Source organism: Phyllobates terribilis, unplaced genomic scaffold, assembly GCF_046119375.1.
Source record: "Phyllobates terribilis strain yellow unplaced genomic scaffold, ASM4611937v1 Scaffold_4__5_contigs__length_816908805, whole genome shotgun sequence".
NCBI lineage: Eukaryota > Metazoa > Chordata > Amphibia > Anura > Dendrobatidae > Phyllobates > Phyllobates terribilis.
The window spans coordinates 598845445-598870966 of record NW_027362764.1 but is presented as its reverse complement, the minus strand read 5'-3'; the positions used below and the strand labels follow the sequence as shown (position 1 = coordinate 598870966).

Genomic DNA, 25522 nt, shown 5'->3' with positions numbered 1-25522 from the left:
TGAAATATTCATTTACAGGAGCAGATAACACCTTAAAATCGCTTAGCAGACTACAGTAGACATGATGATCAGCAAAATGCAATGATCCAATACTGTGTTTATCATAGAACCTTACATTTTATTTAAAAGGCACGATAAGACCATGTTCACATGTTGCAGAAAATTTCAGCTGCAGATTTGGCCACAAATGCAGAACGAATCCGCAGACAGAATCTTCAAGTGTTACTTTGGCGATTTCACCCTTCTCATAACATAGTAATGAAAATCCGAGTCACAATGGGCATGTTGCATATTTGAATTCCACACCGAACTTTGATTTTCATGCAGATTTTTTTTGCAATGTGTTAATGGGATTTTGAAAACACCATTTCTTTTTAGTGCACTGTAAGTTGCTGCAAAATATACACTGGAAATCCATGCGCCATTTAGTTTTAGTACACTGTAAAGTTATGTGCCCACGATAAGGAAATTCTGCGGGTTTGACGCTGAATGTTTATGCAGAGTCAAACCCACATTGGCCAGATGTTACAGCATAGTGGATAGGATTTCTAGAAAATCCATGTCCACTATGCGTCTCTGTGCATCTGCGGAAAATGACATGCGGCGCGTTTTTCAGACCTGCAACATGTAAATTTCTCTTAGACTAAACTCAATGAAGAAAGTCCGCATGTGAAAAAAAAAATAAAAAATTGCGCCGCTCATTTGCATAATGAGGGAGGAAGCCACGTGGCTATGGATCGTGGGCACATACCCTAACTTGCTGCGGAATATGCACTGGAAATCCATGCGCCATTTACTTTTAGTGTACTGTAACTTGCTGCGGAATATGCACTGGAAATCCATGCGCCATTTACTTTTAGTGTACTGTAACTTGCTGCGGAATATGCACTGGAAATCCATGACAAATCTGACTAGTGAACTTGGCTCATCACTTTAACCTAACATCATGAATTGTGTTAGTACTCCAGGCATCTTCTATTAAGACAGATCAGTTTTAAGTATAAATCTGCAGCTTGACATACTTGAAAGTAAAATGAATGCAGCTTAAAAATGACCGATTGTTCAGCACAATTCACTGCAAAGAATCTCAGGAAATGAAAATACAGGAAGTTTTAATAACCTCAGACATTTATTACCAGTAAAAGGTTCACACACAATACTGGGAGGCAGGGGCGGACATACAGCTTTTGGTTCAGCTGTACATGGAAACTTCAGGGAAGGGGCATCTGAGCTGGAGAGTGGCGGTATGCATCTAACATGTGAGCGCTGTGTACAGCTTTGTTTTTGATGAAGGAAGAGGGCACCAGACAAATGTCTTGCCCAGAGGCTCATTGTCAGTGTCTGCTCCAGCTGAGAAGCGCTCGCCATGATGTACCATTTCTTTCCTTCAAACAGTGGTCCTGGAAGTAGTCAACTTACAAAAGCCATTTGTAGAAGCCATGTATGGAGCCATAATTAAAATAGTTGTCCAGGCTTTATAGTAATGCATAGCCCTGATTCATCAGGTAACCTCTTTACACATAATTGCAGGCTTCATTAAGGTTTCTAGGAGCTGTGTTCACGTATCGGACCCAAAAACCAAATATGATAACAAAACCCATCTCAGAGAAGGAATTTTGGAAAGGTTTCTCACCTCTAAGTATGTATGTAGCATTACATTTGCTCATATGACCTAACTAAAGAAACAAAAGTACCACCGCATTTTTCGGACTATAAGATGCACTTTTTTCCTCCAAAATTTTGGAGGAAAGTGAGGAGGTGCGTCTTATAGTCCGAATACTATATACATGGCTGTGTATAAATAAAATGAATATTCCCTGCTCCCCACGCACATGGGCGTGAAGAGCAATGAATATTCATTTTTCTTAACAGCCGGCACACTGGAGCCGCAGCACGGCTCCTGCTGCCGCTCTGCGGTCTGTGTGCCCATTATTAAAGCTCATGAATATTCCCTACAACCCACTCCCATGGGTTGTAGTGAATATCCATGATCTTTAATAGCAGGCACACTGACCACAGAGCGGCAGTAGGAGCCGAGCTGCGGTACAGTGTGCCGGCTATTGAACAGACTGAATGGTAACTGCTCCCCATGCACAGAGTCCCGGCGTGGGGAACAGTGACTATTCCAGCACAGCATCTCAAACTGTGTGAGGGGGCATGGCAGGGACGCTATGCGCGCCCTGCCATGCGCGGCTCACACAGTGAGAGTGTCTTCAGCAGAGCTGGATAGCGCTGGAGGAGAGAGGAGGCGAGTATGATTATTTTTTTTTTTGTTGGCAGCGTGATGGGGGACCAAGGGGTGCCATGCATACCAGGATGGGATGGGGGCCATGCATACCAGGATGGGATGGGGGCCATGCATACCAGGATGGGATGGGGGCCATGCATACCAGGATGGGATGGGGGCCATGCATACCAGGATGGGATGGGGGCCATGCATACCAGGATGGGATGGGGGCCATGCATACCAGGATGGGATGGGGGCCATGCATACCAGGATGGGATGGGGGCCATGCATACCAGGATGGGATGGGGGCCATGCATACCAGGATGGGATGGGGGCCATGCATACCAGGATGGGATGGGGGCCATGCATACCAGGATGGAGGATAGTAACAGAATTGGGGGACATTACCCCCAATACCAGTGTCAGCAGCAGACCCCCTCCCCCATAACAGGGCATCAGGACCACATTTTTTTGCAAAAATTTTTTGTTCCCATTTTCCTCCTCTAAAACCTAGGTGCGTCTTATGGTCCGGTGCATCTTATAGTCCAAAAAATACAGTACAAGGAAACATAACTGAACCACGATGGCTGCATTTTCACTTTTTGTAGACATAGTGCGCACTGAACTTACATATATACTTGACTGGATTTTAGGAACTGGACCATTTTCTTATCAAAAAAAACAGAAGAAGGTCCTAGTGAAAGGAGTATTAAACCATATTATTCTGGCGGGGTTTTCCTTCTTGTAAAAAGAAATTAGTGAAGGGAACAGAGACAACGTATGTGGCTGTTAACACGTGTTCTCTAATTTTACAGGTTTTGTAATACAGCAAACTGTAGCATTCAGGTTAGCAACATGATGTGAATGTGCTGCGAGAGAAATCAGAGTAGAAGGTAATGAGACAAGATACTAGTTAAAACCCTTATCACCATGTTTCTATACAAATCCTCCCTTCTTTCTAGCAGACTTTGTACAAATGTTTCCCATGTGATCAGGATTCTGGAATCCCACCTCATGCTGAGCCCTGCTCACTCCCTCGCTAGGTTATGTGGGTGTGTACGGTGCTTTGTTCAGTCTTCACTGTAGCTTACACTTGTCAGAATAGTTGCTTACTGTAGGATTTTACTTTTTTTGGTCCTGTGCCACAATTTGAGCACTGCATGTGATATTTTATATTAGAACATTCTCACCGACTGCTGCATCTCATCCTGCTCCTACAAAGTTTTCTAGATTACTGGAAGATGATCACCCTGTTCTCCTCCGAGTGGCCTGTGACAACTTGTCTACATGCACTTGAATTTCACATGAGGAGGAGCAAGATCCTTTATTCAAAGCAAATAAAAGACTAGCAGAAATATAAAGTGGATAATAAGGTGCTAGACAGAAATCAGGGAAATAGCTCACAGGAAAGGAATATATACTGCGAGAACAAGGAAACATGTCAGCTAGGAAGAACTTATCATGGAACCTGGAGAGGTCTTCAGAAACAAACTGTCTAATATTAACATCTTCTATCTCGTTTTCTATTCTGGTTCTTATAGTTACTTATCTTAGTTAGGTTCATGTGGTTATTACAAATGACAGCATTATATATAGCTTGTATTACTTTGTGACAATAATAATATTTTATTATTATGCCACATAGAAATGCATTTCTAAGTAAAATAATAAAGTGTTTACTGTAAGCACTGTAGGACAAATTTTGAAGACAGTTTAATTTTTTTAGTGTGCAGAAAATAAAAATTTGTTAGCATCCGTAGGAAACAACAACAAAAAGTAGGCTCCACAACAACAAAAAGTAGGTTCCACAACAACAAAAAGTAGGCTCCAGCTGAGAAAGTGTTGTCCCACTTTACAGAATATAAAACATTTGTGTATACTGCTCTTACAGCCCAGCCTTGTAGCATCAGTTTCCTGGGTAAATAATGTGTAAGCACCGGGTCATCCACAAACATGATCATCAGAACTGGCCACCTCATTCTACTGCTCCATAGTCCAACTCTAATATGGACTTGCCCATTGTTAGGGCTTTCAGCAGATGCAAGGGGCTAACAGGGGTGTTCTGTCTACAATAACTTTTTCAGCAATGTATTATTATACAGCAGCTTTTCTATGGGATAAGACTAGCTGGGCTTGTCTCTGCGCATCATTAAGCCTTCGGCACAGTGAGATTGCAAAGGTTTTGCATACGGTGACATCCTTAGTCTTTTAGCTCCTTGACAGCCATGCATTGTTACAATTACAACTTTAGTCAGTCTTAATTTATGTTCACAAAATAAGACCGCAGTAATTTTACTGTTATCTAAGACAATTCAGACAAAAATGCAGCAGTTTGAACATACCTCAAGAGGGAACATGGCCTCAGGGTAAATTTTGTGTATATACACTGCTCAAAAAAATAAAGGGAACACTTAAACAACAGAACATAACTCCAAGTAAATCAAACTTCTGTGAAATCAAACTGTCCACTTAGGAAGCAACACTGATTGACAATCAATTTCACATGCTCTTATGCAAATGGAATAGACAATAGATGGAAATTATTCGCAATTATGTTTTGGTCACTTTTGAATGTTGGTTGTGCTTTCACACTCGTGGTAGCATGAGACGGACTCTACAAACCACAGAAATTGCTCAGGTAGTGCAGCTCATCCAGGATGGCACATCAATGGGAGCTGTGGCAAGAAGGTTTGCTGTGTCTGTCAGCGTAGTGTCCAGAGGCTGGAGGTGCTACCAGGAGACAGGCCAGTACACCAGGAGACGTGGAGGGGGCCATAGGAGGGCAACAACCTAGCCTCAGGATCGCTACCTCCGCCTTTGTGCAAGGAGGAACAGGAGGAGCACTGCCAGAGCCCTGCAAAATGACCTCCAGCAGGCCACAAATGTGCATGTGTCTGCACAAACGATTAGAAACCGACTCCATGAGGGTGGTATGAGGGCCCGACATCTACAGATGGGGGTTGTGCTCACAGCCCAACATTGTGCAGGACGCTTGGCATTTGCCACAGAACACCAGGCATGGATTTATATAGTGTGACCAAGTATTAGTTAAAAAAAAAGAATCAGAATGGTAAAAAATAAAAAAATAAAGTTTATACTCACTTTCCGATGCATTCTCTGCCCCGTCCGGAGTCTTGAGCGGCTCACGCTGTTGTGTGCAGGACCTGCGGTGACGTCATTGAGTCATGTGATGGGTCACATGACTCAATGACGTGGCAGGTCCTTCACACAACAGCGCGACGGCGGGAAAACATCAGAAGATAAGTATAAACTTTATTTTTTCTTTTTTTTTACAGGTTCTTTGGTACCCAGGTCTGGATGAGAGTCTCCTCTCATCCAGACTTGGGTACCATCCGCACATTGATTCCGCTGCGCTTCCGCAAAATTAATGAATATGCTGCGGATTTTTGACCGCAGCATATACGCTGCGGAAAAATCCGCAGCATGGGCATTGACATTGCAGAATGCCATTGGGGACCATGGGGTGCGGATATACATGCGTTTTACAAGAGTTTACGCTGCGGAAATTCCACAGCATATAAGCTTGTAATACGCAACGTGGGCACACAGCCTTAAAAAAAAAAATAAATAAATGAAATCGGTGCCAGAAACACTTCAAAGCAGAGAAAATACAAAAACACCTTATTAAACAGAACAGAACACTTGTGTATTTTGATGCAGACACCTGTGGCACACAGAAAAAAAAAACACCCAAATGGAAAAAAACAAAACAGCATTTAAACACGTAGGGACATTGCTTTACAATTTCAATTTTACTTCATCTTTGTAGGCAGTCTACAGACTTTTCAACTAAAATCAGCAGTGGCAAAATTCCATTTCTTAATTGCTATCCCTCCCACTCCTGTGGCGAACTTTTGCATTCTTTTTCAGATCAGTGCGATTCTTGCCTTTAGCATTGCTAGAGACTCATCATACCTCATGTAAGAGGTGTACATTTTACAAGAGATTAGCTAATGTGTATGAAGAGTGAACGGTGTATCCTCCAGTTATTCCACATAGACTATGGATGTATTCTCATCATTTACTTGTTCTTTTGCATGGAATCATTTCGACTGAGACTGCTCAGTAGTTTTTTTCTCCTACTTATACATAATGTATATGCCTGTGATAGTCCGCTGAGGCTCGAACGTTTTAGAGGAAAGTGCACAGATAGCGGAGTAAGCCCAAAGAGAGCCAGGGGGATGTTCATGATGATGGGGACAGTAGCTATCACAAGGGAACTGATGTGAGGAGCAGTCAGGGATGCATATAAAAAAAAAGGTATGGCACCAACAGTGACTACTGGACCTTCTTGAGGACTGTGTCATCTAAGAATAGCTGGGTGGGCTGTACTGGAAGCTGATATTAGGCTGAGCATCAGGACTAGGAGTGGTTTGCCTGCTGAAGATGGGAGGTTGTGTGCAGGAGACTAGGAGACTTTGCCAATCAGCTGTTTAAAGAGGCCATGGGAACCATGCGTACCCCTTAGCATTTTTAATCTTTATAACACTCTTTGCACCTACACTCCATCTGCTCATTGACTTCATGGGACAATGCTGCATTGCCTAACAGCACTATTGAGATATGAAAATAGTAACTCCCATTCATTTGTACAGCAGTGACGGAAACAACACGGTTCAGCCATGCTTTGTTGTTTCTGGAGCCCCACTTTCTGTGACAGGCTTGAACAATATTATTGCCATGTAAGCCATGAGTGGCTGAATCTAACAAAAACATGTGATTGTAGTGATTTACTTTGCCTTTAAAAAGGGGACCTGTCAGGTGATTAATGCCTAGAACTACTGCATGAGTCAGGGACTGGATGCCCTATATCTGACATCTATAACAACATGGTAACAGGAGTCAGCAATGATGGGGGGGGGGGGGGGGAATAGTCATCATAGTCCCCTGCTGGCTTCTTATCTGGCCCTGCTTGATCTCTCCCAATACAAATACTCTATTATGCTTTCCTAAGCAAAAGGGACATAGTAAAAAAAAAAAAAAAAAAAAATTAAAATTAAACAATGGGAGATTAAGGACAAAACATTTGATTGTATGCTACACAGAGGACTACAGCGCAGCCTTTTGTTAGAGGTATACATTGAGATATTCCCTTTATTAACCTCCAAGATAGGCTCTTATAAAAGAACAGAGTTCATGACACAAGTGTGCCTATGGCTACCTTGAAGCTGCAATACCACAGAGATTATGGTATACATCCACCAATCATACATATTGGCGCCATACATCAGTGAATGCCCGGCTCCTTTACATGTAATGTGAAGTAGGTGGCTATTAAATATTCATACTTGTTGTTACACGATCTGCAAATTCATCACCTACAACAATAAGTAATCTTACTGACTAACCTTACACTGGAAGAGCAAGTGAATATAGGCTTAAACTAGAAGGAAAAGGTCAGTTTTGTCAAACATTTCCAAAACATTGGAAAACTCCAACCATGTGCCAGATTATGTAGTGGTTGGAGGTCTCCAAGGTTTTGGAAATATTGTATATATTTTACCAGTACACTTTTAACTGAGTTAAAGGGAACCTGTCATGTTCTAAATCTGTAAAGCCGCTGTACTGAACGCCAGGCTGTGGCGGTCTATATACTGAACAGTGACTGTAGCCTCACTGGTTGCTCCTCTATGACTAAAAGCCTGAGGCTGCCAGAAGGGATAAAGTTCATTTCTTCCCGGCAGCCAGGCTTTCAGTCCAGCGGCCACACTGCTTTAGAGCGCTATTAAACTGCAGATACGGGGTTAATCTTAATTGTATTTTGGGACATGATAGCTTTAAGGCTTCCATACTAGTTAGAGAAAAGTAGTATAAATCCATCAATTTCATAGCTCCTGTTGACCATCTGTTGGGCACGTAGATTCTCTTGGCTGTATCCATTTGTTCTCCCATGAGAGAGCCGCCATAGGCGCTGTCTGGCCGCAGTTAACTCCCCTTTACCTGATGAAAATACACGTATGCCCAACCAAATCAAGAGTGCATTTGTAATTTGTATCTTTTCTAATAATGGTAATGTCTATCTAGCCTACTTGCTAAAGCCAACACATCCTTAGCTTCCAGTCAGGTTTACATTACTCATGTCTTTAGCTCAAGGCTAAATTGCTGTTTCGAGAAAGGCAGAGAATATGCAAAGTGGTTTGGTATTACTCACACCGCATGTCCATCTGTCTCTAACAGCGATATTAATCAGATATGTGTACAGGTAAATGAGTTTGGAACATATTTAAAAGAGATGTTATATGACATGCTAATTTTCGGACACCCATGTACTTCAAGAACAAGAACCTCCTGACTCTCATCTAACCAAGGGTGGATTGACAGATTGAGCCACAAACTAAATGGGGAAGGCAAGGAAAGTTCATGGAGGCCAATTCTATAAAAGTCTAAAGTAGTTATAGGAATAAGTGAATGAGTATGGTAATTTGTTCTTCAGCAGTACCAATTATTGCCTTAGTCTACATCAGTGTTTCCCAAACTCCAGTCTTCACGGACCCCACAGTTCATGTTTTCAGGATTTCCATAGTATTGCACAGGTGAGAGAATTCCTGATGCCTTGATGATACTTCCATCACCTGTGCAATACTAAGGAAATCCTGAAAACATGACCTGTGGGGTCCGTGAGGACTGGAGTTTGGGAAACACTGGTCTACATGCACAAGGAGATGAATGGTGACCCATCATGCCATGACGCTCGTCTGACATTAACATTTACAATACATATGCTACTACAAATTAATACAACAGCATATATACATTTGAAAATGCCCATCAGATACTTGGAACAATTTCTCAAGCCACTAGTGATTGAAAATAGGCCATCATCTGTATTAAAGTATAGCAGTATATTTTAGGTAGGAGAATATTAACATGAACATAACAGACATCGGGTCACATGATGATAATGTAGGACAAGGCAGTTGTGCCCACAATGAAATACCTCATCTTAAGGATGACCTATATCTTGTACTAGAAAACAATTACATAGTGTAACAACTAGACTCTGATAAAAGTAATTTGAGCCCACCAATTTTGGCAGGATTAGCCGTCCATCTAGTTTGTATGGAGGGGCCTCCTGACTCTCCCCAACAGAGGATGTCTCAGAGGAGGTCTGAGTGGTTGAAATTCAATCTCCTGATTCCTTTGTTTTTTCTGGCAGATTATTCTTGCAGTGGCTTACATTGCTCTGCCTATAGGGAAAATATAAATGCTTGGAGAGCAATCACGACTATGGAGAATTGGAGGAGACAGTCACCTAGGGTGTACAGACAACTTTAGTCATGGAGGACGCTTACTTTACATTAATTACTCCCGTAAAGATGTCCACAGATAAGTATTGTATTAGTATTTAACTGTCCATATTTCATCTTTTGGTTACATTGATCAAACTTATATCACCCTTAAGTTCTAAAGTTGTCCTAGTGCAGCTTTACCAAAGAAATTTAGGCAATACATTCAGATGGATAAATGTGGCTCCAACTCAACCATCTTTGGAGGCCCTAAGGCCTCATTCAGATGTCAGTGTTGCACCCAAGTGTTCTATCCGTCTTTTTAACGGACCCAACACGTACCCATTATAATCTGTGGGGCTGTTCACAAATCTGTGTTTTTTCACAGACCGTGTGTCCATGCAAAACTCAAGGTGACCTGTCCATTTTTTTTCCAGCAGCTTGGATGAAAAGTGCCAATTTTACGGGTCTGTAAAAAACAAGTACAGCACACGGATGGCATCAGTGTGCGGCCCGTGTTTAACAAGGCAAAGGATAGGAAAAGATTTGTAACTTACCCATGCATGAAAAATTCTGATGACACACTGACCAAACACGGATAATACAGGTACCATTTTATGTTCATATCCCACCAAGGACAACATCTGCAAGGAGTTTGTATGTTCTCCCAGTTTTTCCTCCGGGTTTGCCGATTTCCTCCCACAGAGTGACTGCAGACTTATCGATATGGACTGGACAACCCCTTTAACGTGTGCACACACACTTAGATCATGAAAAACGTATAGTAAAAGCTGCATTTTTTTAAACTAAGCTTTTTAGTTCAGAAAATCTTCTGTGTTTATAAATTTAAGCAAAGTGGATGTGATTTCATGAATTTAAAGATGCCATGGGGTATTTGGTGTGCTTTTACCCCTATATTCTTTTAGCCAGAAAAAAATGCATGTATAAAACATAATTGCGATCAGTGCAGAATCCCAGCATTTTGGCACTTAATGCATGAAAGAAAAAACATCAAAATGTGCAACAGAAATGTATGAAAATGTAAAAAAAAACAAACAAACAAACCCCACAATAAGCAGTGTAGATTGCTATTACATATTTTGGTGCAGACAGCTGCAGAAAAACAGGAAAAGAAAAATGCAGTATTTTCGAACATGATAACATGGCGTAGGATACAGCTAAATTCAGCATTATCAGTGCGAGTTCAGCTAGTTTCCAGGTCTGTTTTTGCATCCCGATATATGCACTGGCTGCTGGTCTAAACTTGGCAGTCTCATAGGCATACATGAGGCTGCTGAGTTCAGGTCAGGAGATCTGCAGCCAGTCCATGAATCTTGGTCCGAAAACACATGTGAGACCAGCCTTAGTAGCAGCAATGAGCTGGTCTGGAGAGACTTGAGGGGATTTTGAAGAATCATATGTATTTGCAAGAAAGAATTAAAATCTTAGGCCACGGCCACACTATCAGTATTTGGTCAGTATTTTTTCTCAGGAGTGGGAGACAAAACCAAGAGTGGGTGATAAATGCAGAATTGGTGACTTGTTTCTATTATACCTTTTCTCTGATTGTTCCTCACATGGTTTAAGCTCCTACTCCAGAGAAAAAATAGTGTCCTTGCAGTTATGTCTGGCCCCAATATCAATAGGCTCTAAAATAAGTACCATCACTCAAGATCAGCAACCTTCACAAGTAGACAAACCCAATGAGTCTTAAAGAAGTTGTCTCGTGACATAAACCCTGTCTGTATCCCCCACTAAGGCATACTGTATGGTCTTATACACAGGATCAGGTGAGAAAAAGTAGATTAAGCAACCATTTAAATCATGGATAGGCATAGTTCACCATTCTTCATGGATTGGGCACTATGTCCTGCATACATAACATCCCCTGGTGGTTCAGTAGCTGGGCCAATATGAACAGATGATTACAAAAGCTGATTACTTAAGAGAATGGTTTGATTGTATCCTAGAAAATGCTAATTATTACATATATATATATATATATATATATATATATATATATTATCTGAAATGTTTCTTTAATTGTGCTCATGCACCTTTGATAGGTTTTGACAGTGATCTCTCCCGACTCCCCATACACATGAATGGCCTGTTGACTGTTCAATTGGGAAACTATAGTAAACTGCAGCCAGATTCCGTTAAACCTCTATGGCAACATATTGTCAGGTATTGAATTTCGCCATGTCTAATCCTATCTCTCTAGACAGAATTTTATAGGAGAGGAGCCCCCATACATATTAGTGGGTCCAGCTGAAGAAGTCAGGTTCACCCAACTAAATCTAGTGAATATGGAGACCTTTAGGGAAGGGAATAATCTGGTAAAAGAAAATAGATTTTTCTGTAAAGGCGCCCATACACCTTGGTTAAGTAAATGCCAAACAGGTATTTCACTCTACTCCATCAAACACATACGGTATGTGAATGCTCAGCTCGGACGAGTGTTCAGGTGTTCTCTATAGTCGGCGAACAGAGAAAATTGCTGCTTGCAGAACATATGAACTGGACAAAAAAACTGACTGAAAGCCACCAATACACATTAGCTAAAAGTTGGCCTAACCCAACTTTTACCTTATGTGTCTGGGGGCCTTCTGCCAATCAGCAGATACAGCCTGTTATATGATAGTGTGCATCTGATACATCCTAAGGAAAGTACAGACTGCAGAAAACCTTTAGTAGATAATTCCAAGTGCTTATATAAAACTGTACTTCCCATATATACTAGAACAGGCTCATCTTTGCTACAGCAGAGATGATCCCATGCCTTAATAATTACTGTATATTAACACAGAGCAGATTTGTTGCAGAAATGTCTGTGACTTCCATTCATCTGACACACCAAACATATATTTCTAAAAAATCAAGAGGAAAAATTGGTGGCACTTACGATCCCATAAAAGTTCTTCTTTAGGCTATGTGCCCACGATGCAGAAATGCTCAGGATTTTTTCCTGAGCATTTCTGCATCTCCCTGGCAGAAAAAAAAAATGCATGCGAATTGTACATGTGGATTGTACATGCGTTTTCCTGCCAGGGACATGCGGAAGTGAAGCGTTCTTCACTTGCATTTCTGCATGCGGGTTGACAAGCGCTTTCCAAGCGATTTTAGCATCACTTGGAAAGTGCTTGTCAACTTGGTCACACTATATAAATCCATGCAACCGGCATGGATTTATATACTGTGACCTGAGAGAATGTCAAAAAATAAATGTATACTTACCCTCCGATGGCCCCCGCAGTCTTGATTTCCTCCCTCCCGGCTGCTGGCAGCGGTAGAGTGAAGGACCTGCCGACGTCAGCGTCGTGTGACCCGTCACATGACTCTGACGTCAGCGCACGTCCTTCATTCCATCGCGAACTGCTGCCAAGCAAGGAGGAGCGCACCGCCAGAAGGTAAGTATATATTTATTTTTTATTTTATTCTTTTTTTTTTACAGTTTTCAATGGTACCCAGGTCCGGAGGAGAGTCTCCTCTTCTCTAGACCTGGGTACCATCCGCACATTAGAACGCATGGAATGCGCATGTACTTATGCAGTGATGCGTAATCCATGCGGTCTAATGCAAGTCAATGGCGGCGAAAACTGCAGCACTTCCACAAAATAATTGGTAGAGCTGCGTTTTTTTCCGCAATGATAATCCGCAGCGGAAATTTCCGCAGCATGTGCACAGCACATGCGGATTATCATTGGGGAACATGGCAGGCCTTCTACCATGCGTTTTTTAAGCGTTTCTGCAGCGTTTTTGCCGCTGCGGAAACGCTTAAAAAAACGCATCGTGGGCACACAGCCTTACTCTATGAACCTTAAAACATGGATACAGGTACAAAGACGGACGATGGCAGTTTCGCGCACAATGGTGCTTCAACGGGTCCTACACAAGTCATGGGATTGTGAGTGCCACCAATTTTTCCTCTAGATTATTCATACATATCTGTTATGAGGTGAAGCACCAGGAAATCCCAAGCTAGGCGAAAGGTGTGAGTGGATGTCCAGTCGTGATACGAGAGTTTGTTCATGGTGCAGGTAGGTGTTCTCTTCTTACCACATACTGTTTAAACATCTATTTCTGTAAATCCATGGATGGGACACCTTCACTGGACAGCACGGTGGCTCAGTGGTTAGCAATGCAGCCTTGCAGCGCTGGGGTCCTGGATTCAAATCCCACCATCTGCAAGGAGTTTGTATGTTCTCCCCGTGTTTGCGTGGGTTTACTCTGGGTTCTCCGGTTTCCTCCCACACTCCAAAGACATCCTGATAGGGAATTTAGATTGTGAGCCCCAATGGGGACAGTGATAATAATGTATGTAAAGCACTGCGGAATATGTTGGTGCTATATAAAGATTATTATTATTATTGTCAACTTATACATTCAATTCACAGCTTCCCCTGTTATACAATGTTATATTACTGTAGGTGCCAGCTGCAAAGTAAAGGTTTCCTAAAAGTCTCTGTAAGGGGCTATAAAAGACTTCTTGTATGAAGTAAATGTGACAGTGAAATTGAAGACCACAAAAGGTTAATACTCCTATGTGAAATGTGCTGGAGGATCATAAATAACAGGACGTGAAGAGTAACTGACTAGGTGTGGTAACATTCTTCATAGGCCTGCCCTGGAGGCATCACCTACTAGTTATAAGCATCCACAAGCCTAGAAGCTTTAGGGTGAAATCACACATACAGTTTTCTTTAAATCAAAGACAGGACGTAATTCAAAGCAAGGAGACGTATGAAGGAAGGACTTGGGGCTCACTCCCACTTGTGATGCAATCCGATATAAAAATACAAACGAAAAAAAAAAAAACCTCGGATAGCACTCGCCCCAATGTTACCTTATGGTGCAGCTCACATCTGCGATTATTTTCTCATGCCGATTCGGCATGCGAAAACAATTGAAGCATGCTGCAATTGCACCTGAGAATCAGATTGCACGCACCCATGTAAGTCTATGGGTGCATGTGAAACATCGCACTGCACTCTGATATCACCCAAGTGCAGTGCGATTCCCGCTGGCAACAGAGGAGATGGAGAAATTACTTTCTCCATCTCCTTCGCAGCTGTGCTGTGATTTTCTCATGCGAGGATCACAGAGCACTGACACTCGGCTCACACTCGCAGCAGAGCAGGAGCCGAGTGTCATTAGCATATCGCATCAGATACTCTAGCATTGGATGCGATATGCTAGTGTGACCCCGGCCTTAAAGGGGTCTTCTCACGAACAAAGTTAATTTCAATCAACATTTTAATCAATAGATATTTGAATAATAATAACTTCCACAATTGGATGTGTTTAAATAAAATGTTCCTGTGCTGAGATAATCTTATAAATGTGCCCCTGCTGTGTACTGTGTAATGGCTGTGTCTGACCGTACAGGAACATGGTCTGATCATACCACATCTCCTGGGCAAGGGAGGGAGCAAAAAAAGTATACAGACATTACAGCATGGGATCACAGCTGATTCTTTCTTTCTTTCTTTCTTTCTTTCTTTCTTTGAAGTAAAAACATTGCTTAAAAACAGGCAGTGAAATGTTTCACCTCACCATTCCTGTAGAACAGGGGTGGGCAATTAATTTTCCCGAGGGGCCACATGAGAGACTGTGACTGTTGGGGAGGGCCGAACCAATAGGCTGAAATTAATTCTGCTCAATATTAATATTAACATATTAATTCTAATTATTATTATTAATGATTACATAAATATGAATTGTGTAACTTAATATTGAGCAGAATTAAGTGTGCTGACATCCCCCTATATACAGCATGAGCCCCACACAGCCCTCCCCAGTGTCCAGCACGACAGCCCTCCCCAGTGTCCAGCACGACAGCCCTCCCCAGTGTCCAGCACGACAGCCCTCCCCAGTGTCCAGCACGACAGCGCCCCTCCTGTGTCCAGCATGAGAGAGCCCCTCCTGTGTCCAGCATGAGAGAGCCCCTCCTGTGTCCAGCATGAGAGAGCCCCTCCTGTGTCCAGCATGAGAGAGCCCCTCCTGTGTCCAGCATGAGAGAGCCCCTCCTGTGTCCAGCATGAGAGAGCCCCTCCTGTGTCCAGCATGAGAGAGCCCCTCCTGTGTCCAGCATGAGAGAGCCCCTCTGTGTCCAGCATGAGAGAGCCCCTCTGTGTCCAGCATGAGAGAGCCCCCCCTGTGTCCAGCCTTAAAGCCCCCCCTTCGTCCATCATGAGAGTGCCCCCCCTGTGTCCATCATTAAAGCCCCCCCTATGTCCAGCATATACTTACCTCACTCCCTGTTCCCCTGGCGCTCCTGTCTGAGAAGCACTGACTCTCCGCAGTGCACAGGCTGACGCCATCGCGTCAGCTGTTTCTAATGCTGATTGATGGAAGAGCGAGGTAGCGGCCCCTCCTCCACCAATGCATTCACAGCGGATTGAGACCGCGGATTGAGACAGCGGTGACGGCGTGTGGGCGGGCAGTGACGGCGGGCAGTGACGGCATGTGTGTGAGCTGGGAAGGGCATAGTGCGGCCCGTGGGCCACTGTTATCAGCCCCTTGGCAGTCTTGGTCCACGGGCCGGACTGGAACAGCCAGAGGGCCGAATGTGGCCCGCGGGCCGCACTTTGCCCAAGTCTGCTGTAGAATGTAAGCCCAAAAGGGCAGGGTCCTCTTCCCTCTGTACCAGTCTATCATTGTTAGTTCATTTACTGTAAGTGATATCTGTATTTGGTATGTAACCCGTTATGTACAGCACCATGGAATCAATGGCGCCATATAAATAAATAATAATAATAATAATAATAATATTCCACGACTGTTGATTAAAATGCGCTTTGTTTGTGGAACAACCCCTTTAAGCTCTCTTCTCACTGCATTTGGTCTATATATTGGCGGCAAAAGTTTACATACCATCGCTGAAACCTGCCCAGTGGCCTAAGGTGTATGGGGATCACTTCTACCACCAAAACAACAGTTTCAGTCACAGGCACATTATTAGGCTGCAAAGGGCCCATACAGTTTCTTGCACAAAGGCCCTCTTCTGTTTATGTCCACCCCGATTGGTGTATGTCAGGAGGATGCCACCGCTTAGCCAAATAATTGTACTCTTTTGGCCTCCGACGTGTGAACAGGAGCTTAAGGCAACATTGGGTGGCCGTGCCAGTAGATTTCCCAGTGCATACATATTACATGTCCTTATAACTTTGCTTACTTAGTTATCCATTGCAGTTAATGGACTAAAATCTGCACTGAAGACAGTGTCCGCATGGAATCACACATGGAGGTTTTTGATACACAAGGTAGCTGTATTTATATATCATATATTTACACTTTTTCTTTCTTTTGGATCCACTTCTGACTTTGGCTTAAAAAACTGGGTCAAAAAGTGTACCTATTCCAGCTCAAAGGCTTTTTGTCAAAACACAGGCGTGGATGCAGAATGCATGTGCATGCCATCCATGTATCATCTCAATGCTCTCTGTTTATTCCAGTTTCCAGAGGACCAAAAGTCTCCAGGTTTTTTTTGTTTATTTTTTTTATCTTTTTTTTTTTCTTGCTTCACTTCTTAGTATTCTGGTGTTTTTTTTTTTTTGTCATTCAGTTCCAGAAATATGGGCCTATTTATGAAATGAACCCAATATACTAATTTTTTATGGTCTTTACAAAAGGGTGTGGTTTACAGGATGCTTATGCAGCGCAGCCAAAAGATGCCTCCAGAGACTCCTGCGAGCACCGCCTCCTTGGAAAAGACCATAAAGCACTGAATACAAACACCCATCTCTCTGAAATGATATGGCAATTAAAAAAATTTAAATACATGGGATCGGCATATAGAATAAAATCGCTGTGTACAGCTCTTCTTTAATAGATGGGAAGCGGGGATTTTTTTTAATTTTTTTAGCAAAAAACAGTGATGGTAAAGAAAAATAATAATAAATATATATATATCTCTCTATCTATCACACCCATGGACTGAAGATGGATGAAAGTCAGATCCAACACATTGATGAATAATAGTCCACTGAAAAAAAACAAAACAAAACATGGAAGTCAGAATGAGAACAGATCATTCATTCTCCATGGACTTTTGAACTGCGTTCTTTTTGACTATGTTCATGTTCACATGAAGAGTATTTGATGTTGCATATTTTCTGCGACAGTTGGCCAAATCAGGTTACTGCCGTTTTTACTTTGCGTTTGGGTGCGTGTTTTTAAACCTTTTTTGACGCTGCATTTTTTTGTGTCTTTTTGGTATGTCATGTTTTAAATAAAACTTCCTTGTTTGTGATAATTCCTGGTATTTGGTTTTAGGTTTCTGCAGTGGAAACGCACTAAAGCACTTGCTTTTTTTTTTTTTTTACCTACTGAATTTCCATGTCTAATGCAAGTTTATGGGGAAAATCTGCACATAGAACTCACCGTACCCACCAGAGAAAGTGACATGTTGTGGATTTGAAAAATGCACCGCAGGTCAGATTACACCGAGTAAAAAAAAAAAAAAAAGCAAAATTCGGCTGGAAATTTGTATAAATCTCATCTACTTTGCTGGAATTATAAGACTCTGCGTAAAAATATGCAGCGTCAAAAACGTACCAAAAGCTCATCGTGGGAACACAGCCTAAGGCTACGTTTCCACGATGAGTATTTGGTGAGTTTTGATGCTTAAGATTTTCTGTACCTAAAGTAGCTAAATTAGGATACTTGCATTTTTTGGCTGTTTTTGATATTTCACATTTTATATAAAGCTGCTATGCTTTTGATACTTCCTGGTATTTGACAAAACTTTATTGATACATTCGTGTGCGGATTACCTGCGTTTTTAGTGCACACTAAAAACCCATGTTCATTGTTATTGACGTTTTTTCCACATCTAATGCAAGTCTATGGGGAAAACCCATACATAACACTCACCGTACCCACAAGAGACTCTCACATGTTGTGAATGTCAAACATGCTTCGCAGGTCAGATTACGCTGCGTAAAATAAAAGCGCTGTGGGTGTGAGATTTCTATAAATCCCATCCACTTTGCTGGAACTGTACGACGCTGCGGGTTTTTTTTTGCACAGTGTTAGGCTACGTTCACACACCGTGTCTTTCTGCAGCTAAAGCTGCTGACAACTTTTCAATGGCAGGAAAACAGCAGCATCAAAAAAGCAGGTTTTCCTGCGGTTTTTTTTTTTTCCACTGTCCTTTTGTCTCTATTTAGGCATGTACATAAAATTCTGTGAACAAAAAAAAGAATCCCATTCTATTTTGCCATAAAAAATGCTGCAAATATGCAGGTGCGTGGGTGAAAAAATGCTGCTCTGAAAAAAAAAAAAAGTGACATGCACTATTTCCCAAATACGCAAGTATATCAGAAAATACGCAGCAAACAAAAAGCAACATGTGTGAACAGAGAATTCTGGTTTCTCATACACTTGGCTGGTAACTGCAAGACGCAGATGAAAATTTGCATAAAAATCTGCTGCAAAATACAACATGTGTGAACATAGCCTTATCATCAAGCATCAAAAACTCACTGTGGGAACTTCGCTTTAAGCACGGAATACAATATCCCTGTCTGTACGTCTAATTCCGCAGGTGTAAACTTTCTAATCCTGTTTGGAGACTTTTAAGCATCAAATTGTCTAAATCTTCTCATTACAGTTAAGAAAAATAAATAAACAAGAACCAATACTGGATAATAGACAGGGCCCAGTCTGGGAAGAGGAGGGCAGTGGATCAGCGCCTCCTGCCTTTGTTTCCTGGCATTCCTGACATTTTTCCCAGGAAGAAACACTGATTAATGACACAAGACTGAATGGTCAGAGGGGAGACGGCGCAGACCTACAGGGGCGAGGGGCACGACCCAAACTCCAGGGCACCCTGCCCATATACAGAAATGGGATCAGATTCTGACAATTATTCATCACAAGGAAACAAAGTTAGTTTTTTGGGCTTCAACTGTATCAAAATATGTAATTGCCTGTCTCATGGGGGGGGGGGACAGGATGGGATTCAAGATATTAACCCCAAACATTAACAATAAACAAACAAAACTGTAGGTAAAGTCTGATCAGAAGTGTAATGGGAGGAAATCCAGAGACTGCACCGTCCTCAGCCAGAGCAACAAGTGATCCAAAGTGCCAGGAAGAAGGATCCCAGTGCTGAGGATCCTCCACAGGGCAAGGCAGTCACCAGCTGCAAGACTACTACTCCCAACATGCTCTGCCAGGCTACCTGGCTGGTGACAGGGTGTGGACAGCACAGGCAGCAGAGCCTGAGCCCCCAGGTCAGGGCTGGTGGTCACTCACCATGAGTAGCAGCAGACAGATGCCTCCTCCAGCAGGGCTCCGCTCCATTCTCAGCTCCACAGGCACAAGTCACAGAATCAGGGGCTCAGTCCACAGCTCGGGCACAGGTGAGTGAGGAGCCCGGCACAGAGGGAAAATGGAGCCCTATGTGTGAGGGGAAGAAAGGTGTAGTGACTGAGGGAGGGGGCAGGGAGCCAGCAGGGGGAGGAGGGGGAGGAGGGGGCTGGCTGCAGGGACGGCTCAGCTTCCACCCGTGTCCTGTTCTGTGCTCCAGGTAAATATCACCCACCCAGACCTGCGGCTGACGTCACCAGGACGTAACATAGGTGTGTCAGGCCTGCAATGGCTGCTCTCCATAGCTGGAGCAGGAGAAGTTACTCTCTGTTTACAGGGGACCTTGGTGACAGCCTGCACTTATTCATGGAAGGGAAGCATGGCGGCTTTGTGTGGTGTAGAAGACCTTCCTCCAGTGCAGACCTGGGCCAGGCCATTAACCCTGCGAGTCCCAGGTGTGGCCTGAATCTGTGTAACAGACAAGAAACAGAGATAACAATTACACATGTATCATAATAATAATAATAATAAACACGTCATTACATCCTGAATCACTGTATCACAGTTTGTGCTATATGTCCAAAGTGTGGAGACAGGTTACAGAGTCTTCAAGCACCACTGCATCCTTTCTTTGTGTGTGTTTTTTTTGTTTTTACCGCTGGAGTGATGTCACTAATGTAAGTTCCCTGCACTTATTATCATACTTACCAGCCGCCCTCTTCATCTGTTATCAGCGCCGCTCCGGTCCGTCTCCAGCAGTCTGTGACCTGCCGGATTCCTCCATTGTTTGCTGGGCGATCCAGGGGTCACTGTAAGGCTAAGTGCACACGATGCGTATTTGAAGCGGAAATTTCCGCTTCATTTCCGCATGTCCTTTTTCCATGAAAACGCATGTGGAATTTGGCATGCGTTTTTCGCGCGTAATTCGCGCGTTTTGCACATGCGGAATTGCCTTGCGTTTTCTACTGCATTGTAGATGGCAATTCCGCATGCGTAAACGCACAAAGAATTGACATGCTGCGGAATTTTCCGCACAACAAAACGCTGCGGAAAATTCCGCAGCATGGGCATTACAATTGCGGAATGCCATAGGGGACCATGGCAGAAGGCTAACATGCGTAATTCATGCGTTTACGCTGCGGAATTTTCCGCACAAAATACGCATGAAATACGCATCGTGTGCACATAGCCTTAGTCTTTGAGAGACAGAACCAGGCAAGAACGAGGATCCCATAGACTTGCATTGAGAGCTTGTGATCGTTACCTCTGACATCCGGTCAGTCAGAAGTTGGGGTCACAAGATGGTGGATCGGGACTGGAGCGGTGCCAGGAAAAGAGGAAGATGGTGGCTGGTAAGTATAATACTAGGGGCAGGGAACTTGTGGTGCTTTAAAGGATTATTCCCATCTCCACAGATGTACATTACCAGATGGTCCCTGGAAAAACGAGCACTTTTGCCTTTTACCGCCTTTTAAATTTGCAGCCATTCTGGAGATATTAAGGGGATTGTCCCCTTTCAGAAAACTATGCACCGGGTCTCCACAATTGCCCAGCTCTCTGTTGTTTGTCTGCAGTTGTGGCAGCACTGCAGCCAATGAGCTCGGCGGCTCATGCCATCTATAAGGGCAGAGTCATTAAGCTCAGTGATTGGCTGCAGTGCTGTCAATAGGACATCAACTCTGACCCCAGGAAGAATAACCAATTTTGTTATAACTACTGTAGCATATAGCCCATAGTTTTCTGAGGGGAGATAACCACTTTAACATTTTTATTTATGATTGGCTTGGAGACCGACCACCACTGCTGTCTGGATTGTAAACCCTGTGCTGAATCTGCCCGGGATTAGAAGTGAACAGTGCGCTCAGGGATTCTGGCAAGCTTCAAGCCAGTGCTTACAATCTCAGTAGAACAGAGTTTGTAAGCACTGCACAACTTCTGCTGTCTAGCAAAGGTGGTTGATCTCCAAGGCAACAAATTATAAACAAAAGAAAAGTCTAAACATCTCAATGGCAGGAAAGGTTAATACACAGTAAATTGCAAAATTATGTTTACAAACACTACCCGGCAATATGCACTTATGAAGATGGCAAACAGCAAGCAAAAGCAATGTACTGGGATGTAAGTTGGTATGCATGCAGCATGTAAGTGCATGTTCACACTGGCCACTAAACAGACAAACACCAAGAGAAATACAAAATCAGCAAATACCCTGCAGTAAATAAATAAATAGCAACAGTGCATGCAAGTAATATAGGGTACTTGGTTAACATATTTTTGATCAAAAATACGTAAAAGCCATCCTACCATGTCACGGCGACCATATTTGGGACGGTCCTAACCTCAAATATTAAAAACATTACCATGTGTCTAATGAAGTTTGTGTGAATAAGGGCTGAGAAGGACCGAGGCCCGACTTATGGAGCTCTTTAAACGTAATGTCCAGCTCAAAGAAAAGGGAGGCCTCGCATATTTGATCAAAAATATGTTAACCAAGTACCCTATATTACTTTCATGCATTGTTGCTATTTATTTACTGCAAGGTATTTGCTGACTTATGAAGATAGGAATAACACTTTATAAAATACAACTCAACAAAAATACAAATACAAAATTATCACTACACTCAGATCTGGAGTAATAAAGACTATAAAATCTGTGTGATGGCTCATTCACACGACCATATTTTCCGTTGGAGTGCCGTCCGTATATGAAGTCCAATTTTTTTTTTTTTACTGACCGAATCTGCGTGTGAAAAAAATCGCAGCATGCACTAGTTTCTTACATAACTTGGATGATACTTGGCCATTGAAATCTACGGGTGCGTGAAGAAAATCAGATTCCACATGGAGCCACAGTATAGCATACGATTTTTACTGATAAATTGAAGTTCTGTAACATAGGAGACTGTAAATGGTCTTGTGAACGATTACTAGCTGCTGCTGTAAAAAACGGATTTTACATGGATGACAAGTGAGAAAAAAATTGTTCCACTTTTCTGGATGAAATTCGATTTTTTTTTGTACGCTTGTGTGAACTTACAAGAAATTGAATACAAATATTTAATAAAATAATGTTATCCTAAAATCTCAGAAAATTCTTCAAAATTCAAAAAGGCAGCAGCAAGTAGAGATGAGCAAATAGATTCACAGAAAGTTGGTCCAGCAGTCATGAGCCATGAGAGCCTCCTCCTAAGGCCATGTTCACACCTTCAGTATTTGGTCAGTATTTTACATCAGTATTTGTAATCAAAAAGCCAGGAGTGGAACAATCAGAGAAGTATAATAGAAACACATCACCACTTCTGTATTTATCACCCACTCCTGGTTTTGGCTTAAAAATACTGAATACTGACCAAATACTGAACGTGTGCACGTGGCCTAACTACCTAAATCCCTGGTGCCTCTGTAGGTCCAGCACAACGTCATCATTGCGGTGTGATGCACACAAGCTCTCGCTTATTGACGTACTATTTAGAAGAGTAGCCTGGGATGCCGGCAGGTAGTAGGAGGCAGTTCACATGACTCTCGTTTGGCAGACATGGAATACTGACCACTGGACCAGGATCCTGCTGATGGATTTTCTCCTCTCTAAATAGCAAGAAATGTTGAGCAAATTGCTAAAAAAATCATAGTGATAAATCTAAAACACAACACCAAAAAATTTGTAAAAGCCATACCTTATAAAAATGTTGCATTGTAGCAGTGACCGTGCGTCTTTGTGTTCAAGGTACTGGAAAAATTGAAGATCTCTGCTTGCTGTCAGTAATTGGGGACATTTTTTGGATTGGTATGTGCAGATTTATTTTACTGTTGTATAATGAAAAAAAAAATTAAAAACAGCAGCAATGTTATAAAATAACAAAAAAAATACTCTTCATGACACCTTGTAAAAAAATCACTTTTACTTAACATTTTTATACCTGTTGCAATTGATATAATTACATAATCTCTGTAAATATGTGCGCAGTAATGCTTTACTGGCAATACCAATATTAGATGATATCGGAAGAGGGTCAGGATGCCCACATACACAATAGATGGCCAATCCAATTGAAATTGGTGGGTTCATTTGACTTTTAAAGTGAATCTGTCATGTCCAAAAATGCTATTTTCCTGCTCTGCAGAATGTGTGTAGCGTGTGTGTGTGTGCAGAGCCAGCTGTCAGTCAAAATGCAGGGGAGTGGTTACAGCGCACTCACAATATAGTGAGCAGTGACTGTAATATTTCCCTGCACCTTCCCGATAACTGGAAGTGAGCAGCTGCAGGGAGAATAAATCTTCATTTTCTCTATGTAGCCAGTAAGCCTGCCAGACATGATTTAAATGTTATTTATCTGCAGGTAAAGCATGTTTCTAGACATGACAAATTCACTTTAAAGGGATTGTATCCCAGGAGTTTGCTACCCCATAATGTAAGGGCAGAGACCTTGATTCCAGCTAGGTATCACTCACTGAGCTTTTTGCTGTCACTTTGATAAAATCCCTATTTTATCTGCGGCAGACCTAGCAGTTCTCTGAATGCTGAGCTCTGTATAACCCCGCCTACACCACTGATTGGCAGCTTTTTGTCCATATACAGTGTACACAGACAGCTGCCAATCAGTGATAGGACGGGTCTATACAGAGCTCATGAATATGGAGGACTACCTGGCAGCAGGTTTACTAGTCCTCTAGTGATAATCTCTTGCTGATTTTTATCAAAACTGCATTAAGCAGCCCAATAAGTGATACATCGTTGGAATCAGGGTCTCTATCTCTACATTATGATGCTCTTAAATAAGGTGGCAGATTTTGTTTAATAATTTCTGGCTATAAAATTCCATCCACTATATATTTTTTCATATATCGCCAGTACTGTTCAACATCAGAAAAAAAATAAGAGATTACAGACACGTTCTGTAGATTTACTTTTCAATCAGTCTGTGCATATCTTTTATGAAGCGCTTATGATAGTTATCTATAGCTCAATACAGGAAATCACAATTAGATACTGGAGAGGAGGAGCGCAGTGAGAGGAAGGCAGTGGGAGACGAGAGACATTGGGGAAAACAAATGGTTTATGCATGCTTTTTTAACTGATTGACTTGAAAAGTGTATTCCAGTTACAAGTAGTTAAAATTTATTCAAAGGAATTCTAGATCAATGAGGTCCCACCAATTGGCTGAATGGGCCCCACTTATTTTATATAGGACTGCCAAAGACAGGCCAGCGCTGTGCTTGTCCCATAGACTATGAATGAGGCATGCTCACTACTTCTCTTTTCAGATTGGGGGACAATAGGTTCCCCTTTTTGGCGATTGTCGGGGGTCTCAGCAATTAGAGTACCGCTGATTTCAAAGTTATCGCCTAACCCCTTTAATGAAAGAAAAGTCAGGCAAAAAAATGTGTACTCCGTACATATAGTAGTCTACGCATTCTCTCTCATTAAACAAAAATTTTTGCTGACACCTCATCCCAACTTTTTGTTAAAAAAAATCTACACAAGGCTGAGTTGTCGATGACAGTTTATACATGTGGACCCAAACAGCCTGGGTGCCAGGGTCGGACATATCATTGGTGCAACCTGTGCAGCCGGCCCAAGAGGTAAGGGGTCTACATCCACCTCAAAAGCAGCTTCTCTAAGAGACAGAACTATTGTACTTCAAAGGGTCCATATAGTGTCCTTATACAGGGTCCCTTTTCTGTCTGTATCCGCCACTACTGGGTGTCCAAGGTTCACACAGCAATATAAG

General features: G+C 42.4%; 1 protein-coding gene across 2 annotated transcripts in view; it reads right to left on the bottom strand.

Annotated features, from left to right (window-relative positions):
* The window catches only part of LOC141265741 (desmoglein-2-like), a 45322-nt gene extending 25380 nt beyond the window's left edge, over positions 1-19942 (bottom strand). The window contains exon 1 of one of the 2 annotated variants that reach the window (XM_073679203.1): positions 19738-19942. In XM_073679203.1, coding sequence (XP_073535304.1) covers positions 19738-19785 — 48 coding nt within the window. In that variant the 5' untranslated portion in view covers positions 19786-19942. The remainder of the gene's footprint in view (positions 1-19737) is intronic. The other variant, XM_073679202.1, reaches the window with a different exon arrangement.
* Positions 19943-25522: the final 5580 nt, after the last annotated feature.